This window comes from Setaria italica, chromosome IX (genome assembly GCF_000263155.2).
Source record: "Setaria italica strain Yugu1 chromosome IX, Setaria_italica_v2.0, whole genome shotgun sequence".
NCBI classification, from domain to species: Eukaryota; Viridiplantae; Streptophyta; class Magnoliopsida; order Poales; family Poaceae; genus Setaria; species Setaria italica.
In genome coordinates, this window is record NC_028458.1 from 7,887,016 (window position 1) to 7,910,159 (window position 23,144).

The following is a 23,144-nucleotide window of genomic DNA, read 5'->3' on the forward strand; positions in this document are numbered from 1 at the left end:
GTTGGTGAGCCTCCCACCAGTGACTGAGTTTTAGTCCCGGTTGGTGAACCTTTTATCCCGGGCCAACTTTAAACCGGGACAAAAGGGGGTGGATGGAAAGTCGTTTCTCTACTAGTGAGAAAACGAGACGCAGAGGCGTGGAGCTCGTGCAGAATTCCGGCGAAGCTCCTAACGTCGACACGAGTCAAGTCAACCGACGCCGCCACTACCTGGCCTGAATGCCAGAGTGTGCAGCGCTCAAGCACCCAACCTAGCAACCTACCGTCATCCATTCATCCGTCCCCGACGCCGGCGGCGGTGCGCAACCGTCTTCCCCTCGTTCAACCACAGAAGTCCTCCCTCCAGTTCACAACCCGCTAGCCCCCTACAGGCTACAGCCGGCCCTGGCCGGCAACGGCCGCGGCCGCAAATTGACCTCATCCGGCCGGCCACGCGCTTGGCTGCCGCTCTCCCGCGCTGGCCGTCATCGTCCACCTCGGCGCGGAGGCTGGACACCGGAGGCAGGCAGCTCAGCTCAGCTCGGCAGTCAGCACAGCGTACTAGAGACAAACGGGGCCCAAAAAGAAAGACCAAGGGGGTGTGCAAAGGCAAGGGGGGAGGAGACTGGGAGAGGCCAGGACCAGGAGCAGTGCACCATACTACCACCACCACCGCCTACCGGCCGCGGTTGGATTGGACTTTCTTTTCCCCTCCTTTTGCGGGGGTTGCCGTGGTGGGAGACTTGACGACTCCACTGGCTGCGCATCTGGCTGCCTCCCCGCCCCTTAGCTTCCCTTTTCAGCGCCGCTTTCCCTTTCACCCTCGCCGCTCCTCGAGTCCTTTCCCCCGCCTACCCTTTCGGCCCCGCCTCGACGCCGCCGCCGCCGCCGATCGAGGTACTGGCCCCCCTGCCCTCTCCATCGCCTCGCGCGCGGTCTGGATCTGGGGTTTCTCTCCGTTTCTCGGGTTGATCCGGGGGGAGGAGCGCTGGGGGCTGGTGGGTGGGTGGGCAAGGGGGAGGGGATCCTAGGGCTCGCGCGGGTGTAGGCTTCGGGCCTTGCTGGTGCGCTCCTCGGCGTGCTTGGTTCCGATTGCTGCTGGCTGTGGCTGGGACCGAGGCATCGGTGGGGGGAGCGATTGGCTACTGTTCGCTGGTGGAGTGGGGAAAGGTGATTTTGGCATGTCACGCTATTTACTTGTTGCTAAAATGGGATGGGGTACTGAAACCCTTGCTCTAGATGGCAAGAATGGGGGGTCTGAGGGGTGTTCGGAAATGGGAATTGGAGTGGCGAGTAGTCCATCTTGCTCAATTTACATGCTCTACTAGTATGCTCTCTGTGTTAATGGGCTTACTATTTGAGTGTCGATCGCTGTGCATTTCCTGTGATTTGAGATCGGAAATGGTGTGAGCTATTTAAGGGGCAAGTGTTATGGGCCTAGGCAAAGGCAACTCATCTGTATTTTTCATGTTCTGCAGGAAATGTTGCGATAACTGATGCAATAGTAAAGCTTCCTGGATGGACGGATGCGACTGTATCGAGCCACTATGGCCGACCGACGATCTGCTCGTCAAGTATCAGTACATCTCGGACTTCTTCATAGCCCTCGCGTATTTCTCGATCCCGTTGGAGCTTATCTACTTCGTGAAGAAGTCGTCCTTCTTCCCGTACAGATGGGTCTTGATCCAGTTTGGTGCGTTTATAGTTCTCTGTGGAGCGACCCATCTTATAAACCTGTGGACTTTCACCACACACACCAAGACCGTTGCTATGGTCATGACCATAGCGAAGGTTTCTACGGCGGTTGTGTCCTGTGCAACAGCTCTGATGCTTGTTCATATTATCCCCGACTTGTTGAGTGTGAAAACAAGGGAGTTATTCCTGAAGAATAAAGCTGAGGAGCTTGATAGGGAGATGGGATTGATAAGGACGCAGGAGGAGACCGGTAGACATGTTAGGATGCTTACCCATGAAATCAGAAGTACACTTGATAGGCATACGATTTTGAAGACCACTCTTGTTGAGCTAGGAAGGACCTTGGGTCTGGAAGAATGTGCATTGTGGATGCCATCTAGAAGTGGTTCAAGCCTTCAACTTTCTCATACGCTGCGCCACCAGATTACTGTCGGTTCATCTGTACCAATTAACCTTCCTGTTGTCAATCAAGTGTTCAGTAGCAACCGAGCAATCATTATACCCCACACATGTCCTTTGGCACGGATAAGACCACTTGCAGGGCGATATGTTCCGCCAGAAGTAGCTGCAGTGCGCGTACCTCTTCTCCATCTTTCAAACTTCCAAATAAATGATTGGCCAGAGCTTTCAGCTAAAAGCTTTGCAATCATGGTTCTGATGCTTCCATCTGATAGTGCAAGGAAATGGCATGTGCATGAGTTGGAGCTTGTTGAGGTCGTTGCTGATCAGGTTGATGCTCTATCTCTAGCTATGGTTATTATAACATTGATGCTTGTAGTAGGGGAAATACATGTTTATTATCTTTTCAAAGTTATATGATCAATTGCTCACCAATCATGATCAGTCAATTAAGACGTCCTTTCAGAAGTACGATGTAATGATGACAGGAATACCTTCAAATTATTATCAAATTCTTTGTGAAAGCATATGATTCTGGAACCTACTAGACAGCTGCAAAAGACAGATTCCTTTGCTTGTTTATCAATCCAAACACCTTTCTCAAAGTTAATAAGTTGTTAAATGGTTTTGCAACCAGATATGTTGTTTATACCTCTTCTTTTGTTTCTTCAGGTAGCAGTTGCACTATCTCATGCGGCTATCCTTGAAGAGTCCATGCGGGCACGTGATTTACTAATGGAGCAGAATGTTGCCCTGGATTTAGCTCGAAGAGAGGCTGAGATGGCCATCCGTGCTCGCAATGATTTCCTAGCTGTTATGAATCACGAAATGAGAACACCCATGAATGCAATAATAGCCCTTTCCTCCTTGCTTTTGGAAACTGAGCTTACTCCTGAGCAGCGGCTAATGGTGGAAACAGTGCTGAAAAGTAGCAATCTGTTAGCAACACTCATCAATGATGTGCTGGATCTTTCCAAACTCGAGGATGGAAGCCTTGAATTGGAGATTAAAGCATTCAATCTTCATGCTGTTTTCAAAGAAGTATGCACCTTCTGTTTCTGATATCTAACATCTATATATACGATGCAGCCAACTAAAGTTCCTATTTGGTATTACAGGTGATGAGTTTCATCAAACCAATAGCATCTATCAAGAGGCTCTCTGTATCGGTTATGTTGGCACCAGATTTGCCGTTATCTGCCATTGGTGATGAAAAGAGACTCATGCAAACTATTCTTAACATCTCGGGCAATGCTGTTAAGTTTACCAAGGAGGGACACATAACACTTGTAGCTTCAGTTGTGAAGGCTGACTCTTTGAGAGAGTTCAGAACTCCAGAATTTCATCCAGTTGCAAGTGATGACCATTTCTATTTGAAAGTTCAGGTAATGTTCTAGAGAGGCCTGCGTGTATAATTTGTCTTGGGCTTGCCAATGACTTGTGTGCGCATTGTGTTCCAAAAATGTAGCATTCACAACCAGTTTCATTTTTTTTTTAAAAAAAGAAATCACAAATGAAACTGTGAAACTGGAACCATCCATAATCCATTTGGTTGTCCCATGTAATAGTTCATGAACCCTGATTGCAGCTGTGTCGATAACTCTCAACTAATTCATTGCACAACTCTAACAATCTTTTCTCATGTTCTATGTGCGACTAAATTCATCATATACTCTGGGTTTGGATCCACTATGTTAGCCTCACAGTGAACTATTCCATGCTTAATTGCTTACCAAAAGAGGGATTTTTTTGAAATCCTCTTGACTAATATTTGCATTTATCCTAATATGGATAGTTATGTATTGCTTGTAACTATTCGTATGTGTCTTGGTCATTAATTCCATTTACACCATTAAACTGGATTGGACTGTTCAGTTGCTTGATAGTCCAGTAGTCCTTAAACTTTGTAGGCATCAGTTCCATTTAGATCCATGTACAATTGTCCAATTCTTCTTATCAATTTTACAAAACAGACGGCACCTGATCAGCTGTAGCTAAATATTAGTTTGCTGGTGGGTACCGGTAGTACTGTAGCTGTTGGTAGAAGATGTCTGTAATTTTGATATTCTCTTTGTTCTTAACGTTGAAAGGCGTAAGAGTTTCTACTGGTTGAGCCTGATGGTATTTGAAATCTGATTAGTTCTTTACACCATCGGCACATTAGTTGGCTATAGGTTGCATCTTTTTGGGTTGCCTGGGTTGAATTAGTCTCAGGACTGACATAGACCTATATCGTATTAACAAAAGATAAAATAGTCTTGGACTCGAAACTTTTTTGTGTTTGTCAAAAAACAGAAAACCATTCTAGGTCCCAAATCAAGGTATCATAACATTACTCGATATATATTACAAATCACAGAGGCTTACAAAAATTCCATTTTAGTTTGTACTACTGATCCTGGGTTTCATGCTTATATAACTGGAAAAGGGTTTCATATTTACTATGAACATGGGATTGACAAATGAAGCAGATGTTTACTTTTGTGCTTAGCTATTACTATCAGTTGCCATTGCTTTACATTCTCTGTTACTTCACTATTTTGCAGGTAAAAGATACAGGCTGTGGTATTAGTCCTCAGGATCTACCTCATGTATTTACAAAGTTTGCTCATCCTCAAAGTGGAGGAAACCGAGGGTTCAATGGTAGTGGTCTTGGCCTTGCCATATGCAAGAGGTAGTTCATTATTGCAGCTCCTTGTAATTCCTTCTGCATGGGGTTGTTTTTAGTAACTCAAACTTCCTTTTGAGCGGCACAGAAAAGATCTTTTGTACATTCTAGTGCTGGATTCATTGGTCAGTCATTCATTCACACTAACTTGGCGACATCTCTGAAAAATCCCATTTCAGGTTTGTTAGTCTCATGGGAGGGCACATCTGGCTCGACAGTGAAGGAACAGGAAGAGGTTGCACCGCAACATTCATCGTCAAGCTCGGCGTGTGCGACAACACAAACACCTACCAGCAGCAGTTGATCCCTCTAGTCTGGCCAAGCAGCGCGGACTCCAATTTGTCTGGTTCAAAAGCGCTTACCGATGGGAAAGGATCCGCTTCCCTGAAATCGCGGTACCAAAGAAGCGTATGAGCTTACTGTAAATGATGATTGACGGCGTAGCGCCAAGTAGGGGACCGATTAGTTCGATCTTCTAATTTTGTTTGTAACCCTGTCATAGCAGGCATATAATGTACAAATAATGTAAAGCATATGGAGTCTGCGGCTGTGTACCTGGGGTGGCAACGCTGACTTGCTTCATTGAGTAGTATATCCTACCAGCGGATTGAATTGCTTGTTCCTGGGGGGTGGGCGCTCGTGCGCGACCCCCGTAGCTCGTTGTTTGCTCTGTTGTAATCCCATTATATCCATCGTGTAAGATGAAATCCGTGCAAATAGCGCGGGAAGCAAGTTTTTATGTCATTATCTGGATGTTTTATTTTAAAATAAATAGATAAATAATTGTATTTAGTCATGTCATCAGACCAATATATTATCATATATCTTTTTTTAACGTGAATTAAAGAGGAAAGATAATACCTTAGATATAAACTTATTTTTTGTATTTACTGAAACAACATAAAAAAATTATACATTTTTCACATGAATGTAATGGTTTATATTTTTCTATTTGTGATGTACATTTTTGTTTGCTACGAAAGTAATAAATAGAATTTAATTTTGAGTTTGATCCTTTTAGATGTTATTATATCAAAATCTCCTTTTCTTTCTTTATTCGCTACAACCCCATACTACATGCATGATCCCATTTTGGCATATGGTTGTTGCACCTTTTTCCCAATTATAAACTCTGCCCCTTGAGTCCGTAAATAGTGCTCATCATCTCTATCTCTTGCTTCTGTTACGAAGGAGCGCTATCCGCTACGTTGTGGTCACCAAAGATACATCCTTGATTGTGATTGTTGTTCCCTCTTGTAGGACATGCTATGGAACGCAAGCCAAACATCGATTTTCTTCACTATTTAATACGATTATTTTGGAATTGCCGCCTCGTGGTTGGTGTTGCGGCCCTCAGGTTACTCCACCATATCATCCACTATGCTATTAGATCCAACCACTATTCCATCAAATCGATACCCTTTGTCTCCTTGTGAGCGCTCTATCGCTCAATTGCAGGCAACAATTACGGTAAACTAGTGAGTTTTAGACCGTGGGATAGAACATGTTGGTTGTATATTTTTTCTCATTAGTTTACTTACAGTTGTTAGCCTAGCCCTACTCGTCAGTGGTGGCAAAGGTCGGTAGCAAACAACAGTACACAATTGCATGCATAGTTCATCCTCTCTTGCTCTCTCGTGGCATATGAAAAAGTTTAAACCGTCACAGGAAGATTGTTGTGCTGGTCAACGTGATCCTTTCTCAACATGGACGCGTGTCAATGGAGCTATCTACAATGATAATGGTCGTTGATCACTACTATAGAAAGGGTTATCACGAATGGGTCATCATTGGCGTAAGATCCAAACTGGTGGTGATACATTTTCACCGCCAGTTCATGAGTAGCTAGCGCATAGTGGAGGTTGAAACCGGCGGTGAAAATGTACATCACCGCCAGTTCCATCCACGAACCCGCGGTGAAAATTTGGAATCGGTTTTCACCTCCGGTTCGTGGTATGACCCGTATGTGACCACTAGCCCTTTTATATCATATCCACATCCATCCCCTTCTCACCGTCAATACCCCCCTCCTCCCTTCTACCTTCGCTCGCGCACCTCTCCCTCCCCGCCTCTAATCCCCTACGTGCATCTCCCTCCCTACCTCTCTCTCGCCCCCTCCCCTCCCCCTCCTCTCGCCTCTCACTGGCAATGAAGACTATCGGCGGCGCACATGGAGCGGGCAGGGACTATGGGCACGGGTGGGTGGCGGCAGCAGCGGCGGTGGGCGCGAGCGCGGCATGCAACAACGACGATGGACGCGGGCCACGATTGCGGGCATGGGTGCGGGATGCAGCGTCGTTGCGCGGGATGCAGCGGTAACGATGGGACTTTGTCTCCCCCACGGTACACTACCCCCCCTCTCCCCTCTAGCGTGGCAGGACTCTAGTGGTGCCTTTTTTTATTTTTAATAGGCTTCACCGTCGGTTCATGGTCCGACGGTGATGGAACACTATCACCTCCGATCCAAATCCAACTGGAGGCCAAATCGGCGATGATGTTGGGTTTATGGCTAGTGGTGATAGGCCGATCTGGAGTAGTGGATGGAAATGCGTGAGGTTTGCGCGGTGGCCTCATCATCATGCAAGCACTTAGTGAAGCTGGTCAGATTTGTCCCAAGTGTTCTACTCCTCACACGTCCCAATGGCTATGGTAGCCGCCTCACTATCACTGGTGCCAGCATGGCCCTCTTTCATGCTGATTTTGTCATCACAATCCTTCATATGTTTTTCTCCTTCTAATCTATCGCCTACACTATGGCTTTGCTGCCTTGCACAAAGCGGTGGTTTTGAGTCTGCTGGTGTTGCACAAAGCTGCATGTGTTTGTGATGCAACCTGATCCTTCCTGTATCTGCACTTCCGTTGCCGGGTGTCCAATTTACGCACTTTGCCCTTAACGCGCACGACTTGCATATATCTGCTCTCCCGTCTCACTACTGTTCTATCTTGTGGCCATAAGATGCCAACTAAAGTCCAACAAAATGCTAAGTATGGTCTCTTTGCAAAAACTACACGAACTTAAGTTGGATGAGTTTCGATCACATCACAAAGTTACATACTTTAATTGAGAAGATCAATTTCCAAACACTTTTTTACATCCCTTACTATATCTTATCAACATGGAGTTCGTGGAAGATTCAAACATATTTTATTTCCATCCCATACGATATTTTTTAGAAAATTTTCTTATTTTAGATTCCAAAATTACATAATTATTGATCGCATTGATATGTACTCCTTGATCGAATTAGTCTAGACTATTAGATCATAATAAATTCGGTGTATATTCTTTTTCGTCCTTAGCATCCCTTTTCTCTCTCCTTAATTTCAATCGTCTAGTCAAAACTGGTTGGAATCTGAAATCATTTTCCCTATATATCATCTCTGTTGGCCTGCTTGCTGCACTGGCCAGCCAATGACAATGAATAAATATGGAACCGACTTTCGTCCGCTCTCTTAATAAATATATGTAAGCCGAGCAAAAATGGATTATCTTGCTGTCATCGTCGAGCTCTTGCATGAAACTATCCGTCAATACCGTCGATCTCATGGATGAAACCATCGGCTAATGCTATCAAGTTCGTGTATATGAAATCATATTACATTGCTCCCGCTGTGCTCGTGGTGAGGGGCTCAATCCCCATGGCGAGTGCATTGATCCAAGGTGGTTGAATCTTTACCATAGTATACCACGCCGACTGTGCCTTAGTAGCACCTTTAGATAAAATTCAATCTCTTATTTTATCTCGACCTCATCGAAGAGAAATTATGTGGACCGAAAGGATTTTTTCTAGTTCAAACGTTGATTTTCTTCTTGATTCCTCAGCTAAGATCTTCTTCCCTGCCGCCGTATCTATTATAATAGTTTAGATTTCCTTTCATCTATAGAGATATTAGAATTTTGCTCCAATTGAAATATTGGATACGTGATAGAAGCCGCTGTATCTATTTTAATAGTTTAGATATCTTTTCGAGATATTAGAATTTTGCTTGTCAATTGGATACGTGACAGTGAATCTTATAGTAAGGTGGCCCACTCTAAAAGCATGGCTCGTTAGATTTTTTATTCTTACTAGTAAATATGCCTGTGCGTTGCAACGGGAACAAACACCAAGTCAGTACTACTTAAACAAATCGTGGGCTCTGGTGGAAAGTACAAGTACTCCCTCCGTTTCAAATTGTAGGTCGTTATAGCTTTTCTAAGTATATAGGGCTCGTTTAGCAATGCTGTAGCTGTGGTTGAAATGACTCTGGCCGTGGCTTCTTTGGTGGAGCACAGTACATCATTCCTACATATATAACCACTTAACACCAAATTTGTTACCTCGGGAACCACCTATCCAGCAACAACTGTTTGTGACACATGAACTCACTACTGGTAGCATCACACGCAGGTAAAAATAAAGATCTAGGGGGGAAACATGAAAAAATATGGCAACTTGATTGGTAGAAAATACAGTCACAAACCAGATATGACAGCAGCCTGAAATCTAAATGACAGATAGCATAGAATGCATGTTAGAAACATCACCAGGCAACTTAATTGGCAGCACAGCATTGCCTTCTATTCATTGAAAGTAGCAGCTGTTCCATCTAATGTGAAAAGTGGGAATAAGTTATTCCAAAGATAGTTCCTCTATTAAAGCATGTTACTTCTGACTGATCCCTTTAACATCTAGTATTTTTGCTTATGCTCTTTTTTCTCAACTATGACTTTCTCTCATAGTTATGCTTCAAAATTGTAGTAGGAAATATGCTACACCTTATTGTGGAAGCCTATATAGCCAGGAACTTATTTTTCTCTGGTTCATATATCACTTTCACCTTGTCATAGCTGAAACAACTTTGTTTTTGTCTATAGAAGGCAATGCCGAGGACATTGATTTTGCAACAGCTGCAATTGCGTCTCCACAGGTCACCATTTTGCACACCGCTGATCTAGATGCAGTCACTTGTTCTACCTTACACTGCTGCTCTTATGCATCAAGCATAGATAAATTGCTGAACTCAAGTGAAGTTTGCAAATGCAGAAAATATCGGTATCAGAATTTGCTTAACACAAAAAAAAACAGTTAAAACAAGAAATAGGTAGTCAATCTTTTGTTCAGGCAATACAACAAGCAACTGGTGTGCATTAAGCTGAAGTAGAAGGAAGGGCATGGACCTATGAGCTTTCTCCATGGTAGGCTCATCCTGATACCTTTAGTTCACCTGATAAATCTCGTTGTCCCAGGATAAACTTGACGAATCAGCTTTCTCATCACCAAATCAAGCACCTACAATGACCAAATCGAAACAAAACAAACCAAAATGGAATACATATTCACAAAATTGAACTGCAGATCAACCAAATCAATCTATGGATGCATCAAATTGAGGGGGCTGCGATAACCTGGAAGGGAGGGCTCTGGGAGGTGAGGATGCCGGAAGGTGCGGCCCATGGATGTAAGGAGATGCTGCAGTCGCGCCGCATCTTGCCCTTGCGCTGCCATCTCCCTTACTGGGAGCACCGAGAAGGGCATCATAGAGGACGCACGCGAGGGAGAGATGGTAGGGCAGCGCTGCGATGGGAGGAGAGGCGGCAGTCCACCGCTAGCGTCTCTGCTCCACCGCCACCTCCAGAGCTTCCTCCCTCCACCAGCCCCCACTGCTTCCGCTCCCGACGCCGCAGTCCGCCGGCCCCACCACCGCCTCCCTCCGTCTCACGTCCCATGGCCCCAACACCGCACGGCGGCCCGCACCTCCGTCCTGCGCCGTTGTTGCCATACGCCCCAGGCCGGCCGGCCTCGTCCACGCTACCGGTCCCCTTGAGTCTGCTCCTCAACGCACGCCGTCGGCCCGTGCCCCAACGTTGCTGCCCGCAAGCCTCGTATTCGTTCTCCGCCCCCTCCCGCACCGCCAAGCGCCCGGCCAACCTCATCGCCGAGGCCACGCGCAGGGGCAGCGCGGGGCAGCAGCGGGGCGTCCCGCTCCGGCCGCTGCCCGCGCCCAATCCCCTCCGTCGCCTCTTAAGAAAGGAGAAGCTTTTTTCTCATTTAACCCCCTCTCTTCCCTTCTTTTTCCACCTGAGCTCCCATCTCTTCAAAATTGGACTGCGGGTTGATTACTGAAAACTTGAGGGGGGGTTTTGCAAAATGATCACGACGGTTGAAGGATTGAAAGAAACATCCTCTCTTTAATATTATTAGGTATAGATATAGATATAGATTTCTTAATTTTTACATGTAACAACGTTCAGTCCGGCCGCCGGGTAATGCACTGCTGGTCCAAGGCACCGTCGCAGGGGGTTAGCCGATTAGGGGACCTCACCGCTCGATGGTGCAGTGGGCTCGCACGGTGCCGCCAGTCCTTGATCATGAACAATAAAGCGATCTGCTCTCGCTCGTCACAGGGCACCATATCAGCTTATTAGCTCTGGAAGGAAAGAAAGGAGCAGAGCACGCAGGCATATATTAGCGAGATTAGGGGAGGGTGACAGGCAACACGCAACGTGAATAAAAAACAACAGACGAACATGGCAATAGGAGTCTACAGTGCTTTTGCCGTATTGGTATTTCTTTTAAATTCCAAATTCAACTATTTAGTAATTGTATTTTGTATGGAACCCCTTTAGATTAGATTAATATATACTGTTAGATCTTCATAAAATCCAACAGTGTATATTCTTTTCTTTTTCAGATTAACGTGGGAACTTCTAGACCCTCTCAGCGAACGTGGTGGTTTCTTTTAACACTATTGTATTAAGATAATAGATTTATCGCAAATGCACGGGTAACAAGCTGTTTAGGGTGCTGTCCTTAAAAGAAAAGTTCTGGACGCCCTTGCACAGCTGCACCGATCGCTGGTGCTTGTGGTTCAGCTGACAAGTTTCTTTTGCCAAGAAAACGCTACTGAGTGTGTCAATGGCATAAGGTTGACTAATCGTCCATCCAATTGAAGTGCTGCCATATTTTCGCCATAAAATATAAACGGCAGGCTTTTTATGCTTAAAAAAGGTAAATATAATAAAATGCGAGGCTACTATTAATCGACAAGGAATTAGTGTTTCAGGAAGAAAAGGTAAAGAGTAAATTGTACCTACCATACAACAACTTGTTAGGTGGGTGCATATTAGGGGGTGTTTGGATACGAGGGGTTAAACTTTAACAGTGTCACATCGGATGTTCGGATGGTAATTAAGAGAACTAAACATGAGCTAATTATAAAACTATTTGCAGAACCCTGTGCTAACGCGAGACGAATCTATTAAGCCTAATTAATCCATCATTAGCAAATGGTTATTGTAGCACCACATTATCAAATTATGGACTAATTAGGCTTAATAGATTCGTCTCGCAAATTACACTCCATCTGTGCAATTAGTTTTTTAATTAGCCTATGTTTAATACTCCTAATTAGTATCCAAACATCTGATGTGACGGGTGTTAAACTTTAACACGTGATTGCCAAACAGGCCTTTAGTCCAACAACTTGTAAAATGCTCAACCTAGTGTAATAACTTGTAAGGTGGGTACAGATTGGTCCAACAAAGATCAATCTAGTACAATAACTTGACATGTAGGTGCACATTAGTCCAATAACTTGTAAAATACTCAAATTAGTGGAATAAATTGTTAAAATGGTGCATCTGAAGTCGAAATATTATAACAAGGAACATATTTGCTAATGTTGAGCTAGAGTATATTCACGTTGGAACAAGTTATTGAGCATTATTTTTTATCATTGATATTCGCAAGGGTGACATACTGGGAATATGTTAATTATTATTTTATCATTGATATAGAACCTTAAGTGTTTAGAAATTAATGCTATTTCTTCATATTAATTATTTTTATATAATAATTTAATTTTAATTAGAAATATTTAATTTTATATTCAATATTGATAAGTTCACCCTCATTGATTTTACATTTTAATTATATGCATTTTTGTTCAGCTAAAAAATATGTTAATGCATACTAACAACATCTTTTATAAGTTTGGCATAATATTTTTTTAAGCCACCTGTACTTGTTTAAAAAGTAAAAATGGGCTAAAATAGCATAGACATACATGCTTCTCTACGGTTATTGAATACATGAGCATAAGCGCAGAAGAAACCTAAGGTTCCAGGATCTCTCTTGTGGACTTTAGTCTTTTGATAATGCTAATAGCATAATTCTAAAATTTGGTTCAATTTTAACTAATGAAAAAAATAAGTTACGTACACACTTGAGAAGCAACGGACATGTCACGATCAACTACTTTTATTGACAAAAAATAAGAATTATTGGTTGGAACTTAATACGTTGTCGTTGTAATATTTGGACTCTAGGTGCATCAATTTGCCAAACTATTGCACTAAATTGAACTTTTTACAAGTTTTTGGATCAATATGCACCCATCTATCAAGTTATTGTACTAAATTGAGCATTTTACAAGTTGTTAGACTAATTTGCATGCACCTGACAAGTTTTTTACTAGATTAAATATTTCACAAGTTGTTGGACTAATCTGTACCTCACAAGTTGTTGTATGGTGGGTGTAATTTACTCAAAAGGTAATGACGAATTCACAATCCGCTACGATAGGATGAATCGACGCCGTCGTCTCCGGTGGATCGCTGCTGACATCCGAATCCTTTGTCCCGTATTCGCTCCCTCACAGCCGAGGAGGGCGGCGGCTTGAGCCCTAGCTGGGTCCTCCTCGACGTAGGGCACCTCCAACGCCACCGCCGCCGCAGCAGGCCATGAGCTAGCACTGGCGCACCCATCCGCGTATCCCTTCTGCCTCTCCTTGTTTCCCAGGCCCCGTCGTCAGCACCATCTTGGGGTCCGCCGCCGTAAGGTGCCTCAGGGACGCTCCATCCTGCGCTGCTCCGGGCCTCCAGCTACGTCGTCGTCGCAGTCCACGCAGGAACACCCACCCTCAACAACCGGCTCCAGCTAGCGCTACGACGACTCCGACACACATCGCTGGACCTCAACGCTTGGACCGACACAGCGTGGTCGTCGCATGATGCAAGTGAAGTAGCACAACTGGAAAACTGAGCATTGATTCTAACCTTAAGTACCGGTTGATTTTTGACTCGGTACGGAGCCAAGAATTGAACTAGCCGATCGAGAGGTCTCTGTCTTGTCCACGAGACGCAGCACTAACTTTTATCCACGTGACAATATCGCACGAACAAGACAGATTAGCTATACCTATCAGCATCAGCTCAAAAATGAATGCATCGATGGAGACGCGCGTGGAACAGAGTTTCTTGACTGCATTACAGAGTTTACTTGTGGATCAAAAGTAGGAATACGAGACATGCATTTCTTGACTGCAGTACAGAGTTTACTTGTGGATCCAAAGCACAACTCTTCTACAGGCTGGACTCGGGTTGGTTTAATCCCAGAAAAATCAGTGCAGAAGGGATCTATCTATTTATAAACGGCCTCGACTCCAGCCTCCGTCTCCATTGCATTGCAGGCTCTTCCTTCTGCCCTGTTTCTAGAGTCCAAGTTGTCGGGGGGATCTGTTGGATTAATTGGGTTAGGTCATTTATTTCAATTAATCAAATAAGAATTAAAAGGTTCGATAAATGCTAGGGGTTGAGGAGAGGTGTTTATTGCTGTTTATGAGAATTGATTCACTCAATTAACACAGTCAATAAAATGCTGAGAGTTATTAGTGCTTGATGACCATTACTAGTAACTTCCATCGTATTATGATGTCCAGGTTCGATGAACCTCACCTCTTGGAGCCTATATAAGAGAGGCACCTCCTTTTGCTCTCACACGAGCAAAACCCCTTAACTCTTAGGTAATCCTATTCAGGAGATCTCTCTCTTTCTCCTCACTATATTCTACTGCTACCTTGCATTCCCATCGCTAGCGCTGCGTGCACAGCTCTGGCGAGAGCAGACCTCCAAAACCTAGGTCCTGCATGGGATAGTGGGCAATCTGCTTTTTGGGGAGCATCTTCACGCGACTGCTCGCTCCCTGAACGACTACATCATCTACATCCCGATGGCTCATATGACTACTTCACCCATCTCCTAGTGCCGTTCGAGGGACTGCACTGCGTACCTCTTCCTGCATCGATTTGTACGACTACATCGACTGAGCACCCCACGATTATTATGACTAATCCAGGTGGTAACGGCGCATCCGGTGCCTCCGGCACTGTCCCCATCCTAGGGTACAAATTGAGACTTATTTGTTTCATTTTGTTCATGCTTATGTTTGTATTAAATATGAACATGTGCACCTATTCTGATTCACTCACTTTGTCATGATAATATTAATGTTTACATGTTTAATTTTGGAATTAAAATACACCAAATTATGCCTGAATATCTAACAAGAATGGGGGAAGCAACCGGAGAGTGGTAGCGCAAGCATGTTGGGTGGTCACCGGCGGCTAGGCCTGGTGGCGGTCCTCGCCACGGACGCCGGGGTGACGAGCGAGTACCAACAGAAGACGGTGGAGATGCCACTGGACACCGACGTCTACAATGCGCCGCAGCAAGTAGGAGTCGTCGTCAATCTTCTCTACTTTCTTCTTGGGAATCTTGTCTCTCCATCATTCTCAGGTGAAAAAAGATTCAATCTTGGGATCGGATTTATGGTTTTGCAGGTGCACCAGGAGGGTATAGATGGCTAGATGGGCCGCCCAACACTAGCCTGATTTGATCCAGCCCGAATAGGCACGACACTATTAGGCTCGATAGCCTTTTCATGCCGGGTTGGGCTGGCACTGCGTGCCAAACTACTAGCCCAGGCCGAGCATGATGGTCTTTTTATCATGCCGGGCCGGCTCGCTAGCATGGCTGGCATTACGGTGTTAGTGCTAGGCCAGGCACTATAGGCCAGCCACCACATCACAAAGTTCATGGATCCATCATAAAAATATACACACATCACACAAATCCAACAACAACAAATCCCCATCAGTGCCCCTATCGGCGACGGGTGGCGTGACTCCCGGTTGTGGCACCCGACGACGGTAGAGGCCGACGCAGCCACCTGTTATGCCCCCGCGGCGGAGGCCTACGTGGCCACTTGCCAGGCGGGGGTTCGTGCGGCCGCCTGCCCTGCCCCCACGGCGAAGGCCCGCGTGGGCTCCTGCCATGCTTCCTGGTGGCGGCAGGCGCGGTTCCTGGTGGCGACAGTCGGCAGAGAAGAAGGAAGGGCCTGGTGGTGCTTGGCGGTGGAGGGGCTGAGGGGGAGCAGGAGGGAGCTAGGGAAAGAGATGGGGCTGCTGCAAGGTGAGGGAGGGGACAAATGAGTGAAATACTAGGATTTCTTGTATTTATATCAGAGTAGTATCGGGCCGACCTAAAAACCATGCCGTGCTCGGGCTGGCTTGGCGTGCCATGGTTGCGGCCCAGGCACTAGCCTGTGCATAGGGTCGGGCTGGCCCGGGCACTATTGCCCTCGTGCCGGACTGTGTTAGGGTTGAGCTTTTTAGGGCCGGGCCTCAGACCGTCCAGCGGGTCCGGTCCATCTGGCCATCTACAGGAGGGGACGACGATGATCGTGTCGTGGGTGACGCCCAACGAGCTGGGCTGATTAAAAAACGATATACGGGGTCCACTTGGACGTGGCTAATCCCCAGTTTCTTTCGGCCAACACTTTCCCCCAACCCCAATCAAACTCGTCGGCCACGGCGAGGTTGCGTATTGCGCAGCTAGGGTTCGTCTCATCGCCGCCGCCGCCCTCCTCTAGATTCCGCCTCCATCAAGGCATCCCCAGGCTAGACCACGCGATTCACGGACCGATCGATCGATCAAGTCGACGATGACGCTGGGCTCGGCGGCACACAAGATCCCGCTGGAGGTCGCGCACACCCTCGTCGAGATCGCCGAGGTCGCGCGCTACGCCTATCACCACCGCCCCGGCTACCATGCGGGCCAAGACGGAGATCCGACCACGCTGCCCCCGGTGGATGATGGCGGCGGGGGCGCCAGCGAGGAGGCCGCGCGGCTTCGGGAGGAGAACGCCATGCTCCGCGCCCGACTCGCGGACGACCTCTCGCTCCTCCGAGAGCTCCACGGCGCGCCCTGCGTATCAAAGGAGTGCCCTCCTGATGTATGCATACTGTGTGGCACCTTCCCTTCGAATTATGCTGTTGCTGATTGTCAGTTTTTTTTTCATATGGAAATTGGCACTATCTTACACAGTTATCAGTTACAGGGCATGGTAGATTAACCTTATCGTGTGATACTTGCTAATTTATTAACTGTTTTCAGATAAGAAGAAACACAATATAGCTAATATTCATTTTAATGTATTCACATGTGTTGTCCAGCTTACAGTTGTATACTTCTTGTGATTTTATTGTTTCTGAATTTGATTTTGTGATGCAGCTATCCAATCGGCTGATGGCTGCGGTCAACAATGCTAGCTTCCTTGCTCATCTTGAGAAGTTACAGGATGAGTCAGCACGTCAACATACTGAACTATCTTCTGGCAATACGACAGGTTCATGCTCGCTAGACATTGTGAAGTTTGTTACTAAACTTTATGGTCACTATTGTTTCTTCTAATGAATTCTGCCAAAGTGTTTAGAACCTAACTCATTTCCACCTTCTGCTTTAATTCAACCAGAGGTGGAAATTGGAGACATTCCAGACAAAATGGGTAATGGGAAGAAAGGATCATGGGTCTTGGTTGCCTGTGACACTGCTGGGGCTAATTTGGAGGAAATTAGTGGGATTGATGATGAAAATTATGTTATAATCAATGAAGATGACATAGTTGATGGTATTGCCACCTTTGTTGCTAGGTGCATTCTTGAAGATCCAAAGTCCAAGGTACTTGCTTGTTTAAAAGTTATTTTGAGAGGCTATCAAGGATTGATGAGCATCCTCTTCACCACTATATGTTGTTCTAACTGTTTTGTATTATTTTCCTTCAGTCATTATCACCAGCACAGCTCCAAAAGGGTATGTCTATCCTCCATTCTGCACCCAAGTTACATGTTATACCCTTAAATAGCTGTCCAGGTTACTGGATTCATCATTTTCAAAATCGTCGCCTAAGATTCTCAACTATGCTATGTATCTTACTATGTGTGAATGATCATCATACCGTGTTTTTTTATGCACATAGTTCCTTGATTATACAAGATATTGGGAATTGTAGAAGATGTTGATCTGGCACCTTAAGATACTTGAGAGTATGCAACTCAAGTGTATGATGTACACTGTTGCTAAGCATAAGTTAATCTTCATAGAGATAATACCGTAGCTAAAGTAGATATCAACCGAGGTTGTCTATGTGTTCTTAGCACTTGGTTTTCAGATTGCTATACTAGATGAGGTAGTATTGGTGAAGGTCAAGCTGGGAATGCTAACTTTCTAGTTTATAGATGGTATGGTGTGGCTCAAATAAATGAATAGTTTCGAACTTCCTGTAGATGACAGTGCAGATTTAGTCTATGCTATATTTTTAGTTTTTCAAATTCTTATTGGATTAACCCTAGAAATACATTGGGTGGTTAACACACAGTAGGTTGAACTTTGTTTTTTTTTTTCCTTGCTAGTGTCATACATGTGAATGGATTTGCATAAGCTGTCTTCATGGATAATCTAATATATTTTTGGGTTTAACTTATATAAGCAGCTGTTGCAAAGGCATTAGATAGCATGAAATCTCGGTGGAGATGGTCAACCTTTTGGGAGGCTGGACAAGTTATTTATATCATGACTACTTGGGGAATCACATTAGCAGGGTAAATTTCTCACCATGTCTATCTGCAGTTGCACACCAAAAACACTCGACCTCCCATATGGTGTATCATTGTTTAAACTTTCTATTTCTCTTTTTTGATTAGGTTGTAGAGTATTTTTGCAATGCTAACCTGCTATTGGTTCTCATCATCTTAAATACTTCCTCTGATTGGAAATATCTAAATTTTATATAGATTAATGACACATAAGATTGACATTACTAATTTATTACATTCATTATGTAAAATACTTTCATAATACATAACTCTTTCCGTTTAAGACAATATATTTTTATAGATAGATACTTGTTGGTATAAGTGTTATATTTAAAACTGTTTTGATGTCCCAATGGACTCATATATTTCCAAACAGAGGAAGTATGATGGAATTTAGTACTAATAATCGCAAAATATTCTGACCTTTTTTATTTTTCTTGTCATCATGTTTTTTCTTAGCGTCTTTTAATTGTTACTATAATTATGCTAGGATGATGATAAAGCGACTCTTGTGAGAAAATACTTTCATAAACAAATTTAAATAATTTGTGCTCTAGTGGCTCTTATTTTCACCGTTACCTCTTGAACTGGATTCAGGTTGTACAAGAGCCGTCATGTCCTGAAGGTGGCAGCGAAGGGTGCTGCCGCATCTGCCAGATTTGTTATGAAGGCTCTCTGAGTGCAATAGCACCAGCATATGTGGAATGATCAGCAAGTTGTAAAATGTAAATACAAACTCAGTCGCGTCAGTTGTACATATGTGGTTGCAACATGTTCTATCATGAACTAATGATTGTCCAGGCGTGATGATTTGTTTCATTTATTTTCTTTTCATAGACGGTGCTGTAACTGCAGACGAGCTATGATATCATGATCACGTGCTGTGATCAGCAAGTTGTGCATAGAAAGCTCGTTGCATCAGCTGTACATACGTGATTGCAATGTGAAGTATGATTCTCAGAAGTGGTGAATTGTCATCTAATTTATATGGATAAATGCGACATCTGCTTGAGGTGTCTCAGTTGATGCTGCATTAGTGCCGTTGAACGTATCTGCGAGTTGCGCTCATGCTTTTTGATACGATGAGATCAGCATGCTCACTCATGCTTGGGAGCTTGTCAGATAGTCCCTCTAGTCTGACAAGCAAAGCCCCCTCAGCAGCGAGGATTTCTCGTTATTGTGCTACTGTGCACTTCAGTTGGAGGCCACTTGAGAACAGAGGGAGTATAAAGCATGTATTCCTTGTTGTGAATCAACGTGCTATGCTAACCTGAGTCAGGCTCGGTTTATGCCTGACAGCTCAGCGGAATATGTAAGACAAATGCTGCAAACGGAGACGAGATGATGTGGTTATCAAAGTCTAATTTGCAAGTACATGGGGTGACTGAGACAGCCGCACAAGTTTAGGAGGGCAATTTCCTAGAAGGAAAACAGTGTTACGGCAATGACTGGTCGATATGTTATTTTCCCTCGAGAATAGCAAGCCAAATGGCATGGGATGAATCTTTGCCGTGTCAACACTGGCGCTGAATGACAGACGGCTTTCAAGGGTACAACAAAAAGTCAAGAAGGGAAACAAATTTTGAATTGCAATGTAGCATCATGAATCGGTCTTCACACAAGGGAATGGTGCACTACGCTCCAGAGAGATGCTGCATGCTGTTGCCTGCCCTCTTACGGGCTCACCGGCACCCTCTCCCAGGCCATCGGGAACCTTACATCCCTGAGAATGCTCAATTGAGCTCCAACCGGTTCAAGGGGGAGGTCCCTGCAAGCATTGGCCGTCTGGTACGTCTGCAGACGCTTGACCTGAGCTACAATGCCTTCTCCGGTATGCTGCCAGCCAACCTGAGCTTCTGTATCAACCTACTGTCACTGAGGCTTGGCAGCAACCGGCTCCATGGGCGTGTCCCTGTCGAGCTTGGCCATAAGCTCACAAGCCTTCAAGTTCTGTCACTTAGGAACAACAGCTTGACGGGTGCCATCCCAGGATCACTGGCCAACCTGTCATCCCTGCAGTATCTTGATCGATCAGAAATCAGCTCAAGGGTCATATCCCACCGGAACTGGGCAACGTTGAAGGCCTGCAGGTCCTTGCACTCCTTGCAAATAATCTCTCGGGCATGATCCCACACTCTATGTACAATTCGTCCTTGCTGAAGGAGTTGCTGGTGGCAGGAAACATGCTCTGTGGAACTATTCCTTCTGTTATTAGTGGCAGGTTCCACAGCATAGATATTCTTGGATTTAGTGTCAATAGATTTAGCGGAGTTATCCCGCCTTCGCTCTCCAACCTCTGCTCTCACAGACCGTGACCTCACGGGCAACAGTTTTACCGGATATGTGCCTCCTGCTCTGGAGATATTGCAAGGTCTCGCTAACCTGTACTTGAATGGAAACAAGCTGGAAGCCAATGACGTGGAGGGCTGGGAATTCATCGCTTCGCTGAAAAACTGCAGCAAGCTTCAGCGCCTAGTTCTTGCTGACAACTCTTTCACTGGAAAACTGCTTGGCTCAATTGTAAACCTGTCGACAACTCAGCTAACTCTTTATCTGGGAGACAATAGGATTTCTGGGGTTATTCCATCAAACATTGGAAATTTGGTTGGTCTACAAACACTCGAGATGGCAAATACTTCCATATCCGGAGTGATTCCGGAGAGCATGGGTAGGCTAGAAAACTTGGTTGAGTTAGGCCTTTACAGTACTAGTTTGTCAGGTCTCATACCTTCATCACTAGGAAATCTTACCCAGTTAACTAGGCTTTATGCGTACTACGGAAAGTTGGAAGGGCCAATCCCGGCGAGCCTGGGAAACTTGAAGAATCTGTTTATCCTTGATCTTTCAACGAATCGACTCAATGGCACGATTCCTGGAGAGATGTTGAAACTTCCTTAACTTTCTATCTACTTAGGCTTATCATACAATTCATTATCTGGGCCACTTCCTAGTGAAATTGGTAGCTTGGCAAAGGTTGACCAACTGATTCTGTCAAGAAACCAGTTGTCAGGCAGCATACCAGATAGCATCGGGAGTTGCAATCGTTGGAACAATTGTTGCTAGACCATAACTCGTTTGAAGGTACCGTACCTCAATCTCTGAAGAATTTAAAAGGTCTCACTTTGCTTAACCTAACCTTGAATAAGCTCTCCGGGAGTATCCCTGATTTCCTTGGTAGTATTGGCGGCCTGCAACAACTGTATCTAGCACACAACAACTTGTCAGGTCTGATACCCACAGTTCTCCAGAATTTGACATCGTTATCAAAACTGGGTCTGTCGTTCAATAATTTGCAAGGTGAAGTGCCGAAAGGCGGTGTTTTTTCAAATCGAACTTACTTGTCAATTGATGGAAATGGTGAGCTTTGTGGCGGAATCCCTCAGCTTCATTTAGCTCCATGTTCCACGCCTACTGCAGAAAAGGGTAAAAAACAGTTGTCAAAACCCTTTGTTATCATCCTGACATCAATAAGTGGGCTTGTATTCATTGTTTTAGTTGTTGCTATCATTCAGTTGATCCAAAAGAAGCTCAGACAAATACAGGGGATCCAACTCATACCCATGGCACTGCATGAACAGTATGAAAGAGTCTCCTATCATGTGTTGTCAAATGGAACAAATGGATTTGCAGAGGCCAATTTACTCGGACAGGGAAGCTATGGTGCGGTTTACAAGTGCACTTTACATGATCAAGATACTACAGTAGCTGTAAAGGTGTTCCAACATACAGCAGTCTGGGTCTATTAGAAGTTTTGTGGCCGAATGTGAGGCGTTGCAAAGGGTGCGTCATCGTTGTCTCATAAAGGTCATAACTTGTTGCTCAAGCATCGATCCACAAGGTCATGAATTCAAGGCATTGGTTTTCGAATTCATGTCCAAGGGCAGTCTGAAAGATTGGCTTCATCCAGAATCTGAAATACACACTCTAAGCAACACGCTCAGCCTAGCTCAGAGACTAGACATCGTCATTGATACCATTGATGCTCTGTACTATCTTCATAACCTGTGTCAGCCACCAATAGTCCATTGCGGTCTCAAACCAAGTAACATTCTCCTTGCAGAAGACATGAGTGCCCGAGTTGGAGATTTTGGCATATCAAAAATCTTAACTGATAACACAGGCATGAGCCCGTTAAATTCAGTTAGCTTGACTGGAATAAGAGGTTCCATTGGTTATGTTCCTCCAGGTAACCGGAGATCCTACTCACACTGTTGTTAGCATATTCTGCATTTGCATGTTTTTCCATAAACAATGCATGTATTTACATAAACAATTGTGCTGATCAAACAATGTCTGAAATCTGAATACATGTAGATTATGGCGAGTATTGGGCTGTCTCAACCCTTGGGGATGTTTACAGTCTCGGCATATTGTTGCTTGAGATGTTTACTGGAAGGAGCCCTACTGACGACTTGTTCAAAGATTCCTTGGACCTGCATAAGTTTGCCGAGGCCGCTCTCCCCAGCGGAGCCATGGAGATAGCCGATCCAGCAATCTGGCTACATGAGGAAGCAAATGATGTGGATGCTGCGCTAGGTATACAATTCGGCCCAAAAACTAGCCCAGCCCAACAACAACAACCTAGGTATATACCTCCCAAATCCATCTCCCTCGCTCCCTGCGCCGCAACCCCAAATCCATCTCCCTCGCTCCCTGCGCCGCCCCCTCGCCGCCGGCGCCCCCGACGGCCGCCCTCGCCGCGAGCGCCA

At 45.0% G+C, this 23,144-nt stretch overlaps 3 protein-coding genes across 9 annotated transcripts in view; all 3 read left to right on the plus strand.

Moving 5' to 3' along the window:
- The first annotated feature begins 256 nt into the window (after positions 1-256).
- Positions 257-5,489, plus strand: LOC101784164 (probable ethylene response sensor 1). Of its 2 annotated transcripts, none has more exons than XM_004982005.4 (6): positions 257-1,148; positions 1,457-2,402; positions 2,745-3,113; positions 3,191-3,457; positions 4,619-4,746; positions 4,920-5,489. In XM_004982005.4, exons 2-6 carry the CDS (start codon positions 1,497-1,499, stop codon positions 5,152-5,154), a joined length of 1,905 nt encoding a protein of 634 aa, XP_004982062.1. In that variant the 5' UTR covers positions 257-1,148; positions 1,457-1,496; the 3' UTR covers positions 5,155-5,489. The 2 variants fall into 2 exon arrangements, with proteins under 2 accessions (XP_004982062.1, XP_004982063.1); XM_004982006.4 differs by having other exon boundaries at positions 257-875.
- A 6,463-nt stretch (positions 5,490-11,952) lies between these two features.
- The window catches only part of LOC101785229 (uncharacterized protein C6G9.01c), a 15,741-nt gene continuing 4,549 nt past the window's right edge, over positions 11,953-23,144 (plus strand). For all 6 annotated transcript variants that reach the window (XR_002675846.1, XR_001164897.3, XR_001164895.3 and 3 more), the window contains exons 1-2: positions 11,953-11,960; positions 22,796-22,800. The gene's annotated coding sequence lies outside the window, so the exon portion shown is untranslated. The remainder of the gene's footprint in view (positions 11,961-22,795; positions 22,801-23,144) is intronic.
- On the plus strand, positions 16,314-19,399 carry LOC101784833. The gene is made up of 6 exons (XM_004982007.3): positions 16,314-16,796; positions 17,075-17,189; positions 17,316-17,521; positions 17,626-17,653; positions 18,333-18,441; positions 19,033-19,399. The coding sequence occupies exons 1-6, from the start codon at positions 16,506-16,508 to the stop codon at positions 19,112-19,114; spliced, it is 831 nt and encodes a 276-aa protein (XP_004982064.1). The 5' UTR covers positions 16,314-16,505; the 3' UTR covers positions 19,115-19,399.

Excerpts from the sequence above, each read along its gene's own strand:
- LOC101784164 (XM_004982005.4), top strand. The coding sequence starts at position 1,497 with ATGGACGGATGCGACTGTATCGAGCCACTATGGCCGACCGACGATCTG. Across the intron at positions 3,114-3,190 it reads TTCATGCTGTTTTCAAAGAA|GTGATGAGTTTCATCAAACC; the intron begins GTATGCACCTTC and ends TTGGTATTACAG. Across the intron at positions 4,747-4,919 it reads GGCCTTGCCATATGCAAGAG|GTTTGTTAGTCTCATGGGAG; the intron begins GTAGTTCATTAT and ends ATCCCATTTCAG.
- LOC101784833 (XM_004982007.3), top strand. The coding sequence starts at position 16,506 with ATGACGCTGGGCTCGGCGGCACACAAGATCCCGCTGGAGGTCGCGCAC. Across the intron at positions 17,522-17,625 it reads TTGAAGATCCAAAGTCCAAG|TCATTATCACCAGCACAGCT; the intron begins GTACTTGCTTGT and ends ATTTTCCTTCAG. Across the intron at positions 18,442-19,032 it reads TGGGGAATCACATTAGCAGG|GTTGTACAAGAGCCGTCATG; the intron begins GTAAATTTCTCA and ends AACTGGATTCAG.